This window comes from Electrona antarctica (genome assembly GCF_951216825.1).
Source record: "Electrona antarctica genome assembly, chromosome: 14".
Lineage (NCBI taxonomy): Eukaryota > Metazoa > Chordata > Actinopteri > Myctophiformes > Myctophidae > Electrona > Electrona antarctica.
The window spans coordinates 34,221,816-34,234,235 of record NC_136795.1 but is presented as its reverse complement, the minus strand read 5'-3'; the positions used below and the strand labels follow the sequence as shown (position 1 = coordinate 34,234,235).

General features: G+C 45.2%; 1 protein-coding gene across 1 annotated transcript in view; it reads right to left on the bottom strand.

Annotated features, from left to right (window-relative positions):
• Positions 1 to 44: 44 nt before the first annotated feature.
• Positions 45 to 12,420, bottom strand: part of mpp3a (MAGUK p55 scaffold protein 3a) — a 23,711-nt gene continuing 11,335 nt past the window's right edge. The window contains exons 8-20 of the mRNA XM_079519435.1: positions 10,595 to 10,680; positions 9,815 to 9,889; positions 9,341 to 9,439; positions 8,113 to 8,210; positions 7,331 to 7,395; positions 5,919 to 5,939; positions 5,165 to 5,206; positions 1,917 to 2,072; positions 1,587 to 1,667; positions 1,403 to 1,496; positions 1,204 to 1,312; positions 380 to 508; positions 45 to 258 (exon numbers count right to left, since the gene is read on the bottom strand). Coding sequence (XP_079375561.1) covers positions 79 to 258; positions 380 to 508; positions 1,204 to 1,312; positions 1,403 to 1,496; positions 1,587 to 1,667; positions 1,917 to 2,072; positions 5,165 to 5,206; positions 5,919 to 5,939; positions 7,331 to 7,395; positions 8,113 to 8,210; positions 9,341 to 9,439; positions 9,815 to 9,889; positions 10,595 to 10,680 — 1,235 coding nt within the window. The 3' untranslated portion in view covers positions 45 to 78. The remainder of the gene's footprint in view (positions 259 to 379; positions 509 to 1,203; positions 1,313 to 1,402; positions 1,497 to 1,586; positions 1,668 to 1,916; positions 2,073 to 5,164; positions 5,207 to 5,918; positions 5,940 to 7,330; positions 7,396 to 8,112; positions 8,211 to 9,340; positions 9,440 to 9,814; positions 9,890 to 10,594; positions 10,681 to 12,420) is intronic.

The following is a 12,420-nucleotide window of genomic DNA, read 5'->3' as shown; positions in this document are numbered from 1 at the left end:
GATTGGGAGGGCGCGAATACAGTTGGGTGGGCTGTGAGGTTCATTTGGAAGATGCAGGGGAGGTTTGGGCCGTTGGCTTTAGGACCGCACCCAGCTAACAGGCACCCAGAAGGTCTCTCGCTCCAGTCGCTCCAGTATGCTCCGTAGCTCTGTGCAGGCACTGGCTGAGTCCTCCTTAATCAAGACCCGGTCCACCAGCTGTCCATACTGCTGATCAATCTGAATGGCTGACTGACGCATTTCCTGGAGGTCCTCGTCCTGTTACAGGATGTAGACAAATAAATAGTTTATTCAGTCACGCAAGCACGCACACAATAGATGAGCACAGGCTGGTGTGCAGGTGTTTACAAAGAACATGATGACAGAAAAAACAACTCACGGTGATGCGTCCATGCTCGCCCCCTCCCCCCTCAGTGGCAGCACTGCGACGACGTCTGCTCTCAGGAATGCGTGGTTTGACGAATATTACATAGGGTTTGAACTCTGCTGTCCGCAGTCTCTTCAGAGCCTGAGTAAAGATTGGTTCACAGACAATAGAGGCCACAGCACAAGCATTAAGGGTTAGCCAGAAAGGGCCAGGATAATTTGTATAATACCAATATAACAAATTGTGTATTATGAACAAAATGTGTAATTTCATTGGCTGCATATCCTTTCAGGCACACTCAGCATGCTGTCTGCAGGGACTGTAAAATGTCATGTTACAATAGTTTGGGATTATATCCAGGGCTTTACATTAAAACAATGGGCCTATAGAGCGTCGCAGTCCCGCCCCCTACCATGGACCAGGAAATGAATCTCAATGCATTTTTCCCATAGACATTTAAAAAAGTATTTATTTAAAGACGGTTACGCCGCGGACAAAGCCAACTCGAGTCGTGACAACTCATGACAACACAAACAATATTTTGGACCAAACAAATAATTACAAAGAAGAAAAACAACAAAAAAAGTGTTGTAACCTGCCGTTTTTTTCTTCTTTCTAATTATTTGTTCGGCCCAAAAAATTGTGTTTGTTGTCATGATTTGTCACGACTCGAGTTGGCTTTGTCCGCGGCGTAAACGTCTTTAAATAAATACTTTCTGAAATGTCTGAGGAAAATGAACGGAGAATCATTACCTGGTCCATGGTAGGGGGCGGGACTGCGACGCTCTATTGGCAGTATACTAGTCTATTATGTACCTGTAGGACATGAACCCTACCTCAGGCTGAACATCCACCAGGCATGTCTTATTCTTGGCTTGTACAGACCGGATGGCCTCTATGCTGGTTCCATATTGGTTGTCCTTGTACTCCCCATGCTCTATGAACCTGAAACAAAAATAGGCCAGATCCATTAATACAAACTGCTCAGGGTCACCTAACGACATTACGACAATACTGGTATCTATAGAAACCCACTTGTTGTTCAGAGCGTCTGCGTCAAACGCCGGTTTGGTGACAAAGTGGTACTCCACTCCCTCTTTCTCGTGGGGTTTCTTGGGCCTGGTGGTGTCTGGGGACACACAATAGGAAAGTGTGAAGACACTGTGCACTGTGTGATGTAGCTCCATTAGCTGTGGTCTGTGTCCATATAATGACTTACGTGGTACAGCCACCGCATAGCGATGTGGGTTCTCGGCTATCACCTTCTGCTTCAGTTCATTGATGCGTGCTCCGAGGGAACCTTTGGAATGTGATTGTTGTGTGTGGGTATAGGATAAAGAGGTATGGACAGGACAACGGTAAGAAATAATAGCAACTCTAAAGAGTAACTCTAAAATTGCACACAGTCTCCAACATTTACATTCAATAGCCCACTAGAGTCTAGTAGGCGCAGGCTGTGTTCCAACAGTCTAGTGACTAGACTGTTGCAACACAGCCTACGTTCCTCTAGGGGTCAGTATCATAACATGAGGAAAGGTTTCTGTCTTACCAATCAGAACCACCAGACGAGGTCTCTCATTGGATCGCTGCTGGTAGCGGGCCACCTCTTCATAGGTCATGAAACCTGGCTCACCGGGATCCAGGCCCTCGCCAGAAGACCCCTGGCGGTCCTTCCGACTCAACCGGAAACTCCTTCTCAAACCAGCTACAGCACAGCCAAGGAAAGGAGTACAGTGTCAAAGGTCAAACCTTATCTTCCATAAAAATGGATCAAATAACATTACATAGCATAGTTGCAGTAAGTGCTCTCTTCTAATCATGCTGTAAAGTAGGCTACAGTAGATTATCTGCTTATAGTGCTTAATTGTTTAGTTTCAAATTATCATGCAATTGTTATTCAATGTCAATACAGATAATTGTGTAATCTTTCTTTTCACAGGCCATTTTTCATCAGTCAAAGGTTGAACTAACCATGATAATCATGCATTAACCGTCTGTGTGACTAATATGACCCTTGCTTGTTTGAGACCGGACTTATCTCCAGTTAAAACCCACTGCCGGATATTGTAAGATATCGGTGGAATGCAGCTGATATCCCACAAGGCTTTTCTTTGGCAGCCCTGATCGGAATACCAGAAGTGAACCCACTATTTGGGAATTTGCCTTCATTCTTAATAAACTCCTCAAAACTGTTTCCAGTGTGTTATTGTCCAGGATGTGGTGCAAACAACGCATGCTGCTTTGGGGCTGTGGGCCTGAGGACAGGGCAGACAGGACAGCCTATGGCGTTTGGGAAACGTCAGTGTAATAGACTGACTGCAAATCTGGGCTTTTTCCCATGCCCAGGGCTGTCCGTCCACCTCCCTCTGTCAGTGGTGTTATTATTAATTACCCTTAGGGGATAAGCCGGGGAAACTGTACCTGAATAAAATTCCCAGGAAAACACCTGGCCACAGGAGGGCGCCACTGCTTTACACTTAGGAGAGACTATTAAGGGGCGTTAGAGCATCACACAACCCAGTCTCACGTCTCCACACAAGGGTGAATGAGCAGCAAAACGTGCCTGGTTGAGTGTGCAATACATCCAACGGAGCAGCTAGGTCCCTCATGGGGTGCAGTGGAGGGAGGAGAGGGCACCAGCCACAGCAGCAGGGGCAGTCAGATGCAGGGGGTGTGGGGGGGGGGGGGGGGGGCTTAGGAGGATCCAAACACTGCTCAGTGGGCAGGATGCATGGAGGTCAGGGAAGGGTGAGTGCTTTATAGTTCTAGAAAGCTCTCCTCTGGAGCACGTAACATAAACATGACTGGTGGGTCGGTGTGTTGTGAGGAAACATTTGTTCCCAATTGCAACCATATTCACAATATGGATACAGGCTATATGTCAGGTTCTTCTTTTCTTGTTTCTGTCGTTTTACGGCCGAGCCTATACACTGAGCACAGGTGCTATCCGCAAGCGTCGTCCGCAAAAAATATTGCGCGTGCGAAACGCTCCTGGCTTCACCAGATCTGTGGGCGTGCGCAGATTGCTCCACTGACTCCATTTGGGAAACAACAGAGCCATAGACCCACACACCGAGCGCGTTTTTCGGATTTTTAGCAGCGTTTCTCCATCGGTTTTCCGAAAAACGCGTCCAGTGTGCAACCACCTTTATAAGACAGAGTTACGCAAACTGCGTTCACTTCATGGGGCCAGTCCAATGGCGGCTCTTCTACATAGACTTCTATTGAATGGGGACAACCGTTAGTATTGAATGGGGACAACCCAAGCCCCCAGTAAGGCTATCCAACTTTGAAGCTGCCACTACCTACTGCCGAAATGTGGAATTGCAGCACTTTCATGGAGGTGGACGTTCATGACATCACGTGCGTAAGCCCCGGACCTCAAATTTGAGGTCTGGGGCTAGGCTAGGCTAAACTTCCGCTCGCTCGAGCCATTGAGTTATAATTATACTTCCGGCAGTCTTCCGGGTGCTTCAAAACGCCACTGAGCAACTTCCATTGAAATGAATAGCAGGGGGGGCGGGGCTAAAGCTCCGGTTCGGTCTCTATCCTTTTATTACTCTATGGGACAACCGGAAGTTTACGGAATGCATTGGAGTCTATGGGCTCGTGCGAGTACATGAACCACGTGACCAGGCTGTTTTCTGCCTCCTCAATATCACAACTCTTCTATTAGATGGCTCTGGGAGACAATATACATGCACAAGGCCCATGGGGCCACATATGCGCGTAAAAAAATAGAACCGATCCTATTTGTAGTGCGTGCTATCCGTGTGTCTGGTGTAACCGGTATCATTGACACATCATTGGATCTTTCCAAAAGCTCTCTATGCACACAGACGTGCTTGGTGTAGCTTGGCCGTAAACCTTCTTTCTTGAGGGGCGCTACCCCCTCCAACGTCTGGCTTGCAGAAATTCCGTCATGTGGCAGCCAAGTCTATGGTATAGACTTGAAAAAATAATTCAAGTCTATGGACTTTTGATGTTTGCTTTAAGCAGTGACGTCATGTCACGTGGCAGCCACAGTGGGCGACCCTCACTTCACACAAGTGTGATTTTATGTTTACCCCAGCTGTGTTTAGATCTCTCCTTGTGCTAAGCATCATTCAGTGGGTTCTGCGGATGTGGGGGGGGGGGGGGGGGGGTGTATCAATATTAGGGTGATGGAGGCCGAGGGACGGGATGTCAGTGAAGGTTAGAATGGAGTTGAGGATAAAAGGTGACTGTAGCATGTGCCATCCATAGTGATTTGGATGTGGTGCCAATCAACCTCCTATAGTAGCAAGCAACTGATCCCATGAGGCGGCAGTTATTGGCACCTGCAGAAGTGAGAGACCATACTTCCTAGTTCCTACACATCTCGCCCCATTACATTTCCGTGTGATATGAACAGCGCTGTGGACAATGTGCAATCACAGATAGTCTTCTCTCTATCAATAATAATAATATGAATAAGAAAATGTGTTTGTTGTGTGGTCTGTTTTAATTACCTTTTGATATATATTGTATGTTATGACCACCACCCCAATCCCTCTACATCTCAAGCCTTTCTGTGTATTCTTCATGTTAAAAAACTTCGAGCGATTACCTAATTGTGACCTCATCACTTGATCCCCTAGTTAGTAGTAGGTAGGTACAGTACCATGCACACTCCCCCACCCCCGAGAGCTGGCCCATCAAGAAGGCAGCCAATTTTCCCCCCAACCCTCTGTCTGTACTGGTGACCCGTGAACCAGTGCAAAGCCAGACTGCAGCGGACAAGAGACAGTAAGCAGAGGAGGCGGCGCATGCTCTCACCTATGTACTGTCCATTGAAATAGCCCTCACAGTCACAGTCCTCTGTAGGGAGGCAAGCAGGGAAAATAGAGGTTAAGAAACCTGGTACAGAGGATGGGAGGGGGGGTCTCGAGCAGGCAGATGGATGAGCAGGGCAGGCAGGTGTTAATAGAGGGCCACAGTTGGACACCACATCCACTGAGGAAGCCATGACGGAGAGATGGACACAAACAGTGTTTCCTTTTCTTTTTGGAGAGGAGAGGAGAGGAGAGGAGAGGAGAGGAGAGGAGAGGAGAGGAGAGAAGAGGAACCTCTCTGGAGGTTCATCTGTGAACTGTGACTCTCTGGCATACACACATTTATAACGGCAGCCTGGCCTCTGCCAAGCTCTGTGGGAGCTGGGCAGCCTGCAGGGCCTCTGCCAAGCTCTGTGGGAGCTGGGCAGCCTGCAGGACCTCACCTAGAGAAAGCTACTGTAAATAATCTGCATGTCTAAAACAAAGGGAAAATGTGCTACTATACTATGTTACTGTTGTTTTGCTAGTCATAAATGTAACTGGCATGAGGGTGAAGTAATGAGTGAACGCCACACTAAATTCCTGTATGCATTGTGTGTGTGCGTGTGTGTGTGTGTGTGTGTGTGTGTGTGTGTGTGTGTGTGTGTGTGTGTGTGTGTGCACGCGCGGTATCTGTGCTCACAGTTAACCTGTATTCATGTGTGTTCTTGTTACAAGTGTGTGTGTGTCTGTCCTGCCTTCATACAGCATTGACCCACCTTTGTCGCATCCTTGGTCATCTGATGAACAGTATGCATTCAGGAGACAGAGAAAAGAGTACGTAAGGTAAACAACAAAACAAACCACTGTTCAATCATTTGGTATTGAGGAAGGACATGGATTGACATTCTCTCTCATTCTGCGAAAATAGGCAAACGTCCTGTTAAAATACCAGACAAAGCTCACAACTCGTCGCAAGCTTGTAGAATTTCTATTTTCACAATTTAATTTAATTTAATAATATATGGATGTATTGGCTATGCAATGTTTTTTTTAATCCATCACCAGTAAGATTAGGGGAATTGATCAAAGACACAGAAGAGGAATAGAGAGAGAGAGAGAGAGAGGCAGGGAGAGGCGTGCCCTCAGGGTGCTGTGGGGTATTGCAGGGCTAGCTGACATATCACTAAGCCCTTGTTGTCTACCCTTGTGGCTCAGGACTAATCGGATCGGCTGCAGATTATGCACCGTAAAGAGACACCATCGCTCACCATTACCCACTCACCTGGCTACTTCCTCTCACTCACACAGCCTCCGTGTGTGGCGTGCTGCTGTGTGCGCTGAGTAAAGTGAGCGAGCTCAGTGCATTGTTAAGCCATTGTTCAGTGGGCTTGTGGATGAGTGTCTGTGGCGTCTGGCTGCACTGCATTCACAGTGCGTTTCACTGGCCAGATGGATGAGACATGAAAGAGATTAATGCATGTCTGTGATCCCTCCCTCCCTTTAATTTATCTTTGTCTCTATGATCTCTCTCTCTCTCTCTCTCTCTCTCTCTCTCTGGCAGGCATGTGTAGAATGGACAATGAATTCCTCTGAGAAAGCCAATTACCAGGAAAAAAGGTCACAAAAGTCAATGAAAACAACAATCGTCTAGCTTAGATATTATTATGCAATGATGGTGACAAACCCACGTTTTTATCCACACGTGGGAAAAAAAGAGTCATTGATCACAGGTGAATATTGTGGTTAAAATGCAGCTATAGAGAATGAGCCTTTACTGGATAATGTAGTGGAATGAACTATACGAGCTGTGGAAATCACTGTGGAGAGAGAGAGAGAGAGAGAGAGAGAGAGAGAGAGGAGGGGGGGGGGGGGGGGAGAGAGAGAGAGAGGGGGGGGGGGGGGAGGGAGAGAGAGAGAGAGAGAGGGGGGGGGGGAGAGAGAGAGAGAGAGAGAGAGGGGGGGGGGGGAGGGAGAGAGAGAGAGAGGGGGGGGGGGGGGAGAGGGAGAGAGAGAGAGAGAGAGAGAGAGAGGGGGGGGGGGGAGAGGGAGAGAGAGAGAGAGAGGTAGAGAGAGAGAGAGGTAGAGAGCGAGAGAGAGAGAGAGGTAGAGAGAGAGAGAGGTAGAGAGCGAGAGAGAGAGGGGGGGGAGAGGTATAGAGAGAGGGAAAGGGAGAGAGAGAGGAACTTACAGACAGTCTTTTTAGGGGATTTGAGGTTTGGGAGTGTGCCCATTTTTATCCTGTAGGCCAGTCGTCTGGGCAAATTAACAGCGGAAGAAGAAGGGTCCCAAGAAACGACAGCAGCAGAAGAAAAAAGAGAGGATCATGAGAGTGATGTACAGTACAGTGGAGAGAGAGAGAGTGATGTACAGTGGAGAGAGAGAGAGTGATGTACAGTGGAGAGAGGAGAGAGTACAGTGGAGAGAGAGAGAGTGATGTACAGTGGAGAGAGAGAGGATCATGAGAGTGATGTACAGTGGAGAGAGAGAGGAGGAACAAATGGTATATGTCTGAAACTTGTCTTATCTGTTGAGCAAGATGTTTCTTTTATCTTAGGCTCTTTTTTTAATGTTATTTGTATCCAACACTGCTATTTATACCTACAAAGCCAGTTGTCAGTATTTCAAACTTTCACTATTCCTGGCTGGGTCTTGTCTTCCTCTGTTATTAATCCAACAGAGATTCAAGGCTGTTCAGATTTACATTTCCAGCCTGCTCTAATACTTCATCTAATCATAGTTGACCTCCATGGAAAGTGCAGCACATGAATATGGATTAACAGATTACAGCTCGGCAAATCTCAGATCAAAATATTATTCGAAATGTTTTGCCTGAACCGTTCAATCCGCACGCAGATGTGTTTATACATTAGAAATGATTTCCCATTGAACATTTTACTGCATTCCTGTGTGTCATATTACAACAATCACATGGCATGCTCCTCTAGTGATGATGGCCCCGGCCAGCCTCACCTCTCCTGGAAGTGTTTGGAGGGGATGAGTCCAGCCCGGAGGTTGCTGTCTCCCACCCGCTTGGCCTGCCACCAGGTGGGGTCATCTTGGGTCACAACCTGCAGCAGGGGCGTAAAGTACTTAAGTATTCAAAAGTACAAATTGCGAATAGAGGTGCACGATATTGAAATTATGACTGATATCCGATCTTCGTTTATTTGCAGGGTGTGGCAGTTCACCCTGCCACTGAGACTGAAGTTAACAAACGATTTGTTTGACATTATTTATTGTGTATTTGTTGATTGATAATTTATTGTTGACTCCATTGAAGGGAGCAACTACTGTGGGGTATGGGGAACATGCCAACAGTGGGAGGGTTTGTTTAGAGAACTCTTTAATCATATGTGGATAATTTATAGTATTATGTGACACTAAAATGTATGTTATGAATTGTGATGTCTCTGGACATTGGGAATGCACTGGTATGATTGAGTCCAGGGTTGGTTTGGTCCATGGGAGGGGCCTAGCCTTTATAAGGAGCACCTGCCACTACCCGGGCAATCAATGTAGGATTGCACAGGGTGCAGAGCAGACCTAGATAGAGCCAACCTGGCCAGTGGGCTGTATATACTTCTTTTTTGTATGCTGTTTGTTGGAACGACCATTTCATGTGAACTCTGCAAGGTGAATAAAAACGTATTGGATTGTGCATCAAAAGACTGTTGGTTTTTCAGTACTTTTTACTATTTTTGAGTATTTTTGAGCTGGTTCAGTGCCATTTTTGGGCCCACACTATACCTTCACACTAGGACAAAGTGTGACACAGGGTCATATCGGCTGATACTGATAAATTACATATTATATTTATATTGAACTCATTGCTGAATCCTTAAATTTAAAATCTTTGTTTTGCTGGTAGATGGTAAGCCCAATTCCCCATTAACAGTGCCTGACGCTCTTTTAGAGACAGACAGAGACAGACAGACAGACAGACAGAGAGACAGAGACAGACAGAGACAGACAGACAGACAGACAGAGACAGGCAGACTGGCTGCTCTGCAAGTGCAAAGCCAACCACGTCACACTATCATTGCATCATCAATATCGGCGAAAATAATCAGGATTATTTTGAGACCGATTCGATACCGATATGGCATTTTCATGGCCGATTTCGATACGCTACCGATAATATCGTGCATAAAGATTTTGCAGTAAAAGTAAGCGTAGTTCGTTACTGTGCACCACTGACCTGCAGGATGTCTCCTCGTTTGAAGGGAAGCCCCGCCTCCTGGCAGGGCGTGGCCTTGTCCTCTGCTGGGGTGTAGTCGAACAAGGCCCTCATGTGCACCTGTCCTCACATACCAAATAGAATTAAACTGTTGTTTCTATTAAAAACAGATACATATTTATATATATATATATATTTAGAAAGCATAAAATTATTAAATATGTCAGTAATTTTGTTGTTCTTTACTTTATTTGTAATATCTGGTCTGTGCAATTTTTGTTTACAAATGCAAAATGTCATGATCGTCACAGCCCCAGATCTCACATCTCAAAGTAAATAGATCACACTGGCGTGGGTGGCAACCTAAGGTGAGTGAGCTGGGTACGGTAATTTTCACCATATGGGTTGGAGGGATGCTGGGATTGTGCAACTATTTATTTAAATTTGAAAAGAGTCTTGTACTGAACCCCCATCCTCCTTCACATGACATCTCACCTTGCTCTCCTTAAGTCGGTCCTCCTCTTTAATTGCAGGGATTATCTTGAGCGTGATGGAACCCTGAGACTGGGACTAGATCACAGGCAGTACACACAGTACACAGTTCAGTTGAGAGAACCCTGAGACTGGGACTAGATCACAGGCAGTACACACAGTACACAGTTCAGTTGAGAGGAGAATGTGATGGAACCCTGAGACTGGGACTAGATCACAGGCAGTACACACAGTACACAGTTCAGTTGAGAGGAGAATTGTATTGGATAGCGTATTAAACATGCTGAGTTTAATTACATGCTAAGATGGGATTTAAATGTCATTCCAGCCCATGCTAATTAAATATTAAATCAGTTGAATATCTCAAGTGTTCATTAATTACCCTCTATCGTGATCCTAAAGAAAAACACTCGACTAATTCATGCTTTTAGTAATCCTCTTGGCTATCCTATTATGATATTAACCAAATTAACCTTGGCATCTCTATTCTGTGCATGTTATAATAGGTGACAATTGAGCTTTACAATGCGACATGTGAGGTTGTACAATTACCGTACAATTTTAGCTATTTATGTACAGTACAACACAGTGTATATTGTTAAAACTGTTGTGATGTTGAGGCAGGTATTCAAATCCTGAAGATGGTTGCACAGCTGGCAATTATCCTTAACCATAGAACTTCAGCACATATACTTTAATATTGTAGTTGTATACATTAAATATGTATGCCTAATCAACCACGTCAGTATGCCTTAATGGTTCAACAGCAGCAGTTTCTTTCACCAGGAGCTGACTGATCTCATCAGGTCTCTTGTGGATTATGGAGATGCCATTGACCTCCCTTAGCTCATCTCCAACATGCACCAAACCTGGAGACGAGGAAAAGATGAGACAGGAGAAAGAAGCTGAAGCCACATTTTAATAAGGTAACCTCTGTCATATGACTGTTTTAAATTGGGTTTGAGATACCGTGGAGATGTAGTACATTCTCACACAGTGTGGTGAAAACATGGCTGGCAGAGGTTGTGGGGTGTTGTGTCAGTCAGTCATGTTAGAACATCAATGCTGTTGTTGGGGATTCAGCTGTTATCTCCTCGACAGCAGTCATAACAACACAAGACCAGCGGGAGGAGAAATCAATAGCGTTTCCCTCAGTAGGGGGCTTTAAGTCAAAGACACATCATGCATTGTGCAGACACAACTGTACATTCACACTCACACTATAGCACACACGCATACAGTACACACAAGATATACAGTAGGTAGATCATTCTAAATGTAATGTATTCGCAGGCTGGCAGAAGGTCTCTTTCTGCACACGGAACATCACAATGTAATGTCATAAATGATTAATGAATGGGGCCATCAATTGGTTTAGATTCCTAGTATACGTGGTTGTAATCTGCAATAACATACACTATGCATGCACGCAACACACACGCGCACACGTGCGCGCGCACACACACACACACACACACACACACACACACACACACACACACACACACACACACACACACACACACACACACACACACACACACACACACACACAGAGTTCCTACTGTATGTGTGGTTGCTATTTCCATGGTAACATGCATGAACAGCTCTTTGCTGAGTGTGTGATATGTGATTGGCTCTCTGGGGGCTGAGCCCAGCATGCAGAAGGCTTTGGGTTTCATGAGCCATTCAACACATTAGCTGCAGAAAAACACTATAGCCAGCGCTTTAATCAAGTAAAGTCTAAAAAGTTGAACCCGACAAGGCCCAAGTCCAACAATATTCTGTACCAGACCCAAGACCGCACCTCAATGCCATTTTTAAGCCTGAACTATTACAGGCTGACATTCTTCTAAACAATTTTCCATAATTGACAGCAGCCCTCTCTTCACTAAATATTGTATGAATTGTATGTAGGATTGGTTATTCGTCAACAAGTCTTTATAGGCTACTTTTCCAACTTATGAAAACGGATTGGAACATGTAAAGCCTGAACCCACATAAGCAATAAGTACATGAACTGTGACTGACCAGACAAGATCAAGTTGGGACCATGAGATCTAGTATCAGGTAGCTCTCTGTATAGCCTGTGTATATCGCTTTGGCCCATTTATATTTGACTTTTTTGAGGACATCAGTATGTGCAATTATGCAGTTGATATGTCCTGATTTGTAAAAACTTAAACCTGGCATTCCTATTTAGGGCATGTCATAGGTGAAATCTTAAAAACAAAGTTGAAGAATATAAATAGAAATGTCAATATTTTGTCCCTAGTCGTGTTTGTCGGCTACTGTTGAATTTCTTTGAATAGGGCTTAAATAATGTGGTTAAATAATATAAAATGGGTACTTTTTATGAAATAGAGCCAAAACATCTCAGACATACTCAAAAACCTGGCATCTCTTGTTGGGCTCTAGCTCTCTGTTATCTTTACCCACATTGTCATTTGACTGAAACAAACGTCTAAGAAACTATGCACTTTGAAATACATGTGCTGCTGTTAAAACTGTCTCAGTGCCACAGGACGCCTTTGGACGCCTGCCCCTGGTGGCTGCGAGTGCCATTGGCGCCTTTGGACGCCTTTTTGATTTTTTTCTTTTTTTTTATC